Source organism: Rhamphochromis longiceps, linkage group LG13 (genome assembly GCF_057381845.1).
Source record: "Rhamphochromis longiceps isolate RC_006_pf linkage group LG13, R_longiceps_female_GT1.1, whole genome shotgun sequence".
Lineage (NCBI taxonomy): Eukaryota > Metazoa > Chordata > Actinopteri > Cichliformes > Cichlidae > Rhamphochromis > Rhamphochromis longiceps.
The window spans coordinates 15,100,678-15,109,963 of NC_140569.1; the positions used below are offsets into that span (position 1 = coordinate 15,100,678).

The following is a 9,286-nucleotide window of genomic DNA, read 5'->3' on the forward strand; positions in this document are numbered from 1 at the left end:
CAGGGAGTCAAATAACAATTTCCTCCACTGTGGTAAAAGATGTCAACCACCTGGAATCTTTGAAAAAGTATTTATATACAAATGAGCCCATCAGTTTTTGGATAATGACACTTTTTTGTAGTCTTGCCTCTTTACATAACAGTAGATTTTAAATTCTAAAAAGTCAAGATGTGATTGAAACGGAAGACTTTCAGCTTTAATTAAAGGGGTTTAACAAACATGTTGCTTTAACTAAAGAAATTACAGCCATTTCTATCTACACACGTGTTTGGGGTGGGGTTTTTTTTTTTTTGGGGGGGGGGGGGGGTTAAGATTTGCTGAGAGGCAGTTTTGTGGCAGGTGAAACCTGTAACCTCTTCAATACATGACAAAATAAACAGATCAAAAGATCTTGAGTTGATTCCAAATAGCTGTCTGAGAAAGCAAAAGATGCTGACATGTTAACCTGCAAGAGATCCATCATTTGTCATCACAGCCTTTATTCACTGCGACTCAGTGAAAGCCAGGATTTAGAAATGGCTTCCAGTATTGGCTTCTGAGAATAAAGAGAGCAACATTTCTGTGAAAACATGTCTAACAGCAACAATATCAGAAGGAGACAAAGGGGGCGGTAATCTCGCAGTCATAACTAGTCTTACTTTCTTCTGGGTTATGTAAAAACAAGACAAAAACGGGGAGTGGAGTATCTGCAAAGTCACTGTGAATATGCGTTACACAAACGTCTATCCTGGCGGTTTTAAAGGTAAAAGTAGCCCAGCTAGTCAACTATTAACACAAGTCCAATTTATCATATAAATGGTGACTTTTATGTGCCTGAATCAGGCGGGTACCGCCTCTCACAGTGGATGCTCCGAAGATAGGAGACAGTTGATGCGGTTTGTCTTTACTGCAATTTAATAAGAGATACGATGAGAAATGCTTTTAAGAAAGTAGGCTACTGAGCAGCTTCACTTACCAATGGTTTTTTTTTATAAATCAAATGTGAAATAAATAAATAAAAATACTTTTTAAAGTCTTGTGTTCAAATAGATTACTCAAGGAATTCCTTCAAGATTGTTATCTTAGCCAGTACAAACACACTTCATTTCCAAGTTCAGGAGGTTCACGAGACACGTTTTCCCCACATGTGTTACACAACATTGAGTTTTGCAAACATTTTGTACTGCAGGAAATGACCTAAAATGTATTTTTTAAAAAGGGGGTATAAAAATTACACCGACAAAAACCAACATAGTAATGATAATAAGCTACATTCGAGTGAAAGAATTAAGCATCTACACCCTTACCACCTCCACAAGAATTAAGATATATGTAGGTAAGTAGCAGCCAGTGCTGCTAATCAAAAGCAATCGATTCACTGATCATCAACTGTCGTGTCCAAATTTTTTTTTTTTTTTTTCCTTTTATTAGTAATATAAACATACAAACAAAATGCACCATATATTACAGATTCAGAGAATAAACATTTCTTACATATTAGCAACTTTCATATATAGTGAAAATAAAATATAAAGATGGGGTCACATAAATTAACAGATTATTAACTCACTAAATCAAAATCTTCTACAAAGGAAACAAAAAAAGCAGCCTTTTTCTTTTTAACTAAAGTCAAAGATTTAACCAACAGGTTTAGGTCGTTTTTCCAGTGAGCCAGTGTTGGTTTAATCTTAAAAAAGCGACATTTATGTATAAAATACTTACACAAGATTAATAACACATTAACACCATAATTAGCTTTCTTTTCTTTCAAAAACACTCCAAACATTATCATATTTAAGGTAAATGGGGTAATTTGAATCCCACTGGAATAAAGCCAGGTATGAAAATCCAACCAAAATATTTGTATAAAATTGCACAAAAAGAATAGATGGTCCAAATCCTCCTCTTCTGTTTCACAAAATACACAATTACCCGTTTCTATTTTGAATCTATCACTAAGGAGTCTATTTGTCGGGTAAATTTTATTCAAGATTTTAAATTGGACTTCTTTCCCTTTAGGAGGGATAGGGAAGGTGATATAATCAGTTCTTATTTTTTCAATTTCTTCCCTTTGGAAATCTTTTAATATGTAATTACGTCTAAGTAAATTTGGAGAATAAAGACTCCTTAATGAAGATCTAAGAAACTTATTGTTGCATTTAACATCACAAAATCGAATACCATCTATATATAATTGCCTTAACTTGGGGGAGATGTCAGAATATATTATATCATTTACAACTATGTTTTTAAGTGACAATGGAATGGATTTTATAACCCGATTAAATTTACTTTTAGAACATTGGATATTAAACTTTTGGCAAAAATCTTGATGTCCTAGAACATGTCCTTCCTCATCTACAAAATGGGCAATTGCCCAAACACCTTTTGATAACCAATCTTGAATAAAAATAGATTTTCTGTTCATCAGTATATATCTATTGTTCCAAATTGGGCTATTATGTGGAGTGAAATTATGTTTAAATAACATTTTCCAATAAAGAAGGACCTGTTTATGGAATTCAGCAGTATATATCTATTGTTCCAAATTGGGCTATTATGTGGAGTGAAATTATGTTTAAATAACATTTTCCAATAAAGAAGGACCTGTTTATGGAATTCAGAGAGTTTAGCAGGTAGCTTAGTAATTTCAAAGTCACACTTTAGGAGAAAGTCGATACCCCCTAGTGTGTTAAAGACCTTACTTGGTATAAAAAACCAAATGGAGTGTGGATTATTTAGGAAGGATTTTAACCATTTAAGTTTCAAAACACCATTCATTATGTCAAAATCAATTGCGTTTCCACCGCCTTCAATGTATGGTTTAACCAAATCATCTTTAGATATATAATGGCACTTATTCCTCCAAATAAAATTAAAATTCAAGCTATTAATTGTTTTAATAACTTTATTCGATATTGATAGAGAGTAAGCTGGATATATAAATCTAGATAAACTATCCATTTTGGTTAATAATATTCTTCCAAAAATTGTGATGTCTCTTTGTAACCACTTATTTAGGATTGTCTTACATTTGTCAACATTATCTAAAATATTTACTTTTTCTAAGACTTTGTGATCTTTTGAAATTGTGATGCCCAAATATTTTACCTCCCTCTTCACCTTTATATCGTACAGTAATTGTGAATTACACTCCTTTAATGCCAATAATTCACATTTATTTAAATTTAACTTTAAGCCTGAAGCTTTTGAGAATGTAGTGATTATTTGTTTTACCAGGGGAATCTGATGTTCATTTTTTAAGAAAAGAGTAGTGTCATCCGCAAGTTGACTAATTATTAAAGAATTGTCCATAATCTCAATTCCGGCAACGCTGCTGTTTTTAATTAGAATTGCGAGCATCTCCACAACCATTATGAACAACAACGGAGAGCTTCCACACCCTTGCCTAATTCCTCTTTTGACGCCAAATCTTTTACCAGTGCCATAGCCTAATGACACAGAGCTATTTATATCATTATACAGTATATCTATTATCTTCCTAAATTTATCCCCAAATCCAAATCGAGTTAGTGTTTCTAAAATAAAAGGATGTTCTACTGAATCGAAAGCTTTATAAAAGTCCAAGAAAAGAATAAAACTGTCATCACTAATCAGATCATTGTAGTCCAGTAAGTCTAAAACCAATCTGATATTATTATGAATGTTCCTGTCTTTCAAAAACCCTGATTGTGTCTCACTAATTATACTTGAAACCCCTTGTTTGAGCCTTGTTGCAACTGAGCTAGAGAAAATTTTATAATCTGTATTTAATAAAGTTATGGGCCTTAAGTTATCCAATTGTCGTTTATCTTTGTTTGGTTTAGGAATTAATGTAATTAATCCTTGTTTCATGCTAGACATCAATTCTCCCTTTTCAATACTGGCCAGTATAGCTTTGAATAAAATTTCCCGTAAGTCTTCCCAAAAAAATTGGAAGAAATTAACTGTCAGCCCATCTGGACCAGGGGATTTATTAAGTGCCATTTTCTTAACAGATGCATCTAACTCTTCAATTCTGAAGTCAGATTCACATAATTCCTTAAATGATTCATCAATTTTAGGGATCAGATTATCTATTTGATCAAAAAAGACATCACAATCTGCTTGGGAGAACTGTGAGGAGTATAAATTGGAATAGAATGTATAAGTTTCATTCTCCAAAATTTTAGGGTCGTCACATTCAATGCCATCAATTAACAGAGAAGATATAAAATTTCTTTTCTGTCTGCTCTTTTCTAAATTAAAAAAATATGAAGAATTTCTTTCCCCCTCCTCAATCCACTTGGCCCGTGAACGCACAAAAGCTCCTTCTGCTTTATTTAGGTAGAGCTGATCTAATTTAGTTTGCAACTCCATAAGTTTACTCCTTTCTTGGGTATTTAGATCATCTTTACTACAGCAATAAGTAATTTCTTGGAATAATTTACATTCATATTCTCTTTGCTTTTGACTTATGTTTTTACTGAATTGAATACTAAATTCTCTAATTTTGAATTTAATGAATTCCCATTTATTGATATATCCTACAATTAGATGATCAGCCATAATATCTTTTATAATTTTTTTGACTATGTTGCAGTAGTCTTCATTTTGTAAAAGTTTGGCATTGAACTTCCAATAAGTTCTTTTATTTGATTGTCTAATTTCCGATTCTAAGCACAGTTCAATAAAGCAATGATCAGATAGAGGTGCATTTGACATTGCAACTTTTACAGTGTGGCTAAGAATGATGTCACTTCCTAGCCAATAGTCTATTCTAGATTTACAAGCTCCATTTGGTTTAAACCAGGAAAAGCTCTTAATTTCTGGATTTCTTACTCTCCAAATATCTGTCAAGTTGTTATTAATCAAAAATTCTATAATTAGGTTATTTTTTTTGTGGTCTACCTGTCCTTGAGGGCCATCTATCAGTCCATTCATCAGGAGTCATATTCCAATCACCACCCATTAAAATGTATTCTGTAGGGTATCGACCTTTAAGTTCAAAAATATTTGAAGTTATATCTTCTAACATAATTTTATTCTGACTTTCATTGTTATATCCATAAACGTTGACTAAAATGAAAAACAAACTTTCAACTCTCATTACAGCAATCAACCAATGACCATTCAAGTCAGTTCGTTGTATTACAAGATCCCCGGGAAAGTTATTGAATAAAATTGCTACACCCCCCGACCTCATTGAGCCATGGCTAAACAGGATTTTGCTACCCCATTGGTTTGACCAAAAAGATACATCACTATCAGATGAATGAGTCTCTTGTAGAAAAATACAGTTTGATTTTTTACCTTTGCAGTACAAAAATAAGGCTTTTCTTTTAACAGATTCTCTTAAACCCCTAACATTTAAAGAACCAAAACAAATGTTAACATTCAACATGAACTATAGACAGAATATCACTCACCACGTGAGAAAAAGAAGAAAAAAAAAAGTACTAAATGCTGAGCTCCTCAGACCGCGAACAAGTTTCCACTATTTCAGTTTTTGTCATTTTTAGTTCTCCTGTCTTTCCTCAACTTTGCGTCCATCAATGAAGGCATGTGGACCACGAAAGTAGGCCCGTTTACCCGCACGTCTCGCTTCCTCCACCAGAGGCGCTGTCGATCTTGTATGTCCTCCTGCGGCAACATCTCCGCGAAGCTGATGCCTTCTTGCTTGCAGGTTGAAGAGTCTTTGGTGCGCCTCCACAATTCTTCTTTAATTCGCCTCTGTGTGAATAGAATAATGATGTTTCTGTTTCTGCCATCAACTCGTTTCCCTAAGCGGTGGACAATATCAACGGCCTCTTCTAAGTTCAAGTCAGGGGCAATCTTCTGAAGCGTTTGCAAAACCTTCACTCTAATGTTTTCGTCTTTGTCTTCCTTCACCCCTTTCAGTTTTAGGCACCACCTCATTCGGTAGCGCTCTTGTTCTCTCACTCTTCTTTTCAAGTCTTCATTTTCTTTAAGCAGCTGTTCATTCGCATTTGCCAGTTTAACAACTTTCAATTTGCAATCAACTATCTCTGCAGCATTAAACTCTACAGCCTTAGCCAAGCTGGCAACCATAGCTGCACTTTGTTTGTTTTGTTCCTTGATATCCTCCAGTTGTGCTTCAAATTTTTTGTCAAGTCCCATAATGGCTTCAAAAATAGTTTTATTGGAGATATCGTCTTCCTTCTCTGAAGATTTTGTTCTTTTCTCCTCTGGCGGTTGTTTTGAAGGAGTTGGCGGCGCCGAGTCTGTTCCCCGTTCTCGCTTGTTTAGGCCCACGTTGGCAGCTTCAGTGCTAGCAAGAATAAAGTTACTTAGTAAATTTTGCGGTCTTTCGGAGCTCCTGAAAAAACACGACTGTTCAAGCCGCCATCTTGGTGCCTCCACTGTCGTGTCCAAATTCATGGGCTGCATTCTCCTGAGGCCGCATTTGTAGACCGATTACGTCACAGCGACGCGCCGAAGGCTGTCCAAATTCGTAGACCCCTCCGAATGCAGCCGACAAATGCGTGCTCCTTTTTCCGAATTTGAAGGATGGGTCGGGTGTGTCCTTCGTGGCCCACCATATCCCAGAATTCATAGCGCGGCCCAGCCAAGCTCCAGTTTCCGGCTAATGGCGGCCGCTACTAAGTTTTAAAAATTACTCTTATTAATCTTTCTGGGTCACGAAATAAACTTTTAACATATTTTCAGGCGAGAAAGTAGCTGTGTAAACATCAAATATCTGCTCGGTTTATCAAGATATCGCATCTTTGCTAAAGTGCTTCGACGTTTTCGGAGACGTCTGCTACCCACCAGCTCGATAGCTAGCCGGGAGCTCGAGGGTTACTGATGCGGCCGAGAATGGCACAACTCCCGGCACATCATTTTCAGATCACCGCGGACTTTCGCTGCTCGGGTTAAACGTTGTCAGCCGGTGATCACGGGGCCGGGGTTAAAAGAGAGACGCCACCCACCTGTTCGCCGCTCAGACATCATTCTCTTCGTGTCAGGAGCTCCGAAACTCTGCCGACGTCAGTCTCCGCCTGATTCAGCAACCGTGAGTGATTATCCCTTCAATCCTTTTTCTCTTCCCGGCTCCGCTCGCTCTCTGTCGGTAACGACCGTTCCGAAGCCACGCTTCGTGCACTGATCGTTACTAGAATAACTGCGTGCCTGCTCCGAACCCACAGCTAGCCTTCGCCGCGCTTGGGTCTAGCCAGCACGCCACACGGGCACGCCGAATTACTGTGTGTAACCCGCCCGGCCGTGACAAACGTAATATATAAGTCACTTAGACAACCTAAAAATGTTATTGTTGGGCTTTTTTCAGTGTTTTGTTTGTTCGTGAGTAAATCGGTTTGGCTGAGATTAAAGTTATTAGATTAGATAAAATAAAACTTTATTAATCCCCCGGGTGGGTTCCTCCTTGGTTTTTACACAGCTGACTAAACGTCAAACAGAAAACTGATTAAACAGAAGTGTGAGATGGCCGAGAGTTTACTCCAGTGTCCTGTTATATTTTAGACAGCAAGGAGCAGACGGCTGAGTTTATTAAACTCCACCGAGACAGCGGTGACGGTAATCAGAAGGCTAGACCGTCCAATTTCACGGCCGTTTACTTCCGGCCTACCCGATCTTCTGAGGACCCGGCCCACGTAGACCGCGAAGGCCGGGTCCTCAGGAGAATGCAGCCCATGAATTTGGACACGACTGTGACCACGAGGAATTGTTGCAGCAAATTCACCTCAAGATTAAACCGTACAAGGCTCAGGCAACTGTCAATAATTCAAGAGCAACATCTCAGAGTCAAAGTTAACACAAAATATAAAGTTCGTGACAGTACAGTTAGGAAAAAAAAACGAATAAGCATTGTTTGTTAGAACTGGTTATGACTGGTTTCCAGGAAAACGCCTCTTATCTCCAAGAATAACATGGCAGACTGATTGGACACGCCCACAAGTGTATAAATGAAAAGTTGAGCAGCGCTGTTCACTGACACCACTCTGAGCTCGGTCCGTTTCAAGCCCTTTGACTCACACATTACTTCAAGTGCCAACATGTCCGCTGAAAAGTGTCTCGCTAAAGGTAAGACTCTAAAATATTACTCGAGGAACTGAAGGCTGCTTATAAAGCTCAAATGCAAAAAGCTGTTTCCTTCTGCTCGCATGATGAAGAGTTATTATACCGAGAGCAACATTTTTACAAAGTCATTCTTTAGACCTAAGTAACCTATTCCTTCCGATTTTAAAGCAGGTAACTGCAAATGGTCCTTATAATTATTGCTTCATTAACATCTAAATACTAAACTCTATGAACGTTAATAAACATTATGTGGCTTCTCTGAAAACAAACAGACGTCAGAAAAAAAATATTCGCACTAAAGTACAGGCATAAATAAAACTGCAACATTCACTGTATTCAAACAAAGATATTTGTGATGCTGGTTTAAGATTGGTTCCATAAAGTTTAGGATGTTAAGTAAAGTGTAAATAAGACAAACACAATCAAACCCTTGAATTGACAATACAACAACCTGATCCAAACTTGCAAGTATAAAATTACTTTAAATTCACTGTGCTTTACAGTAATAGCAGAGTATTTTCTGCCACGGTTGTTCTACTTGAAGGTTAATTGGTAAAAGTTTTTACACAATCCGCTACCGACCTGTGATTTATGTCAATTCTGCAAGTAATTTTAATGCATTGCTTTTCTGGTGGATTATTACAACCATATATGACTTTAATTTTCAATGTGAAGCACAATGCATACATTTAAATACTGCCACCTGCTCTCCTTGTTACTTTTTTTTTAATGGATGAATCTTTTTCGTGTCTCTCAGGTAGCGCTGCCCCTGGCCCAGTCCCTAAAGACTACATCAGGGTTTACAGCATGAGGTTCTGCCCTTTTGCCCAGAGGGCCAGACTTGTGCTCAAAGCCAAAGGAATCAAGTAAGGCTACTCTTTATTCTAGTTTACTGTACAGATGAAAAATCATGATAGTACTTCAATCTATCAGATGTCTGCTTCAACATGCCCACATAACCTTCTGTTTTTTGTTGTTGTTGTTTGTTTGTTTCAGGTACGAAACTATAAACATCCACCTGAAAGAAAAACCAGAGTGGTACCTTAAAAAGAATCCATTAGGTCTTGTCCCAACACTGGAGACACCTGCTGGTGAGGTGATATACGAGTCACCCATCACCTGTGAATACCTGGATGAAGTTTACCCTGAAAAGAAGCTGTTTCCTTCCTCTCCCTTTGCTAAGGCTCAGCAAAAAATGATGCTGGAGAACTTTTCCAAAGTAGGTCACACAAAGACTTGCATATAAATCTTGAGCTTTGGGGGGGTT

General features: G+C 37.3%; 1 protein-coding gene and 1 long non-coding RNA gene across 2 annotated transcripts in view; one reads left to right on the forward strand and one right to left on the reverse strand.

Annotated features, from left to right (window-relative positions):
- Window positions 1-1,660: 1,660 nt before the first annotated feature.
- Window positions 1,661-3,572, reverse strand: LOC146655528 (uncharacterized). The gene is made up of 2 exons (XR_014914364.1): window positions 2,587-3,572; window positions 1,661-2,488 (listed from the first exon to the last, which is right to left on the reverse strand). It is a non-coding gene; the product is annotated as an uncharacterized LOC146655528 (long non-coding RNA).
- A 4,321-nt stretch (window positions 3,573-7,893) lies between these two features.
- The window catches only part of LOC146655529 (glutathione S-transferase omega-1-like), a 2,833-nt gene continuing 1,440 nt past the window's right edge, over window positions 7,894-9,286 (forward strand). The window contains exons 1-3 of the mRNA XM_085427427.1: window positions 7,894-8,022; window positions 8,777-8,885; window positions 9,016-9,238. Coding sequence (XP_085283553.1) covers window positions 7,995-8,022; window positions 8,777-8,885; window positions 9,016-9,238 — 360 coding nt within the window. The 5' untranslated portion in view covers window positions 7,894-7,994. The remainder of the gene's footprint in view (window positions 8,023-8,776; window positions 8,886-9,015; window positions 9,239-9,286) is intronic.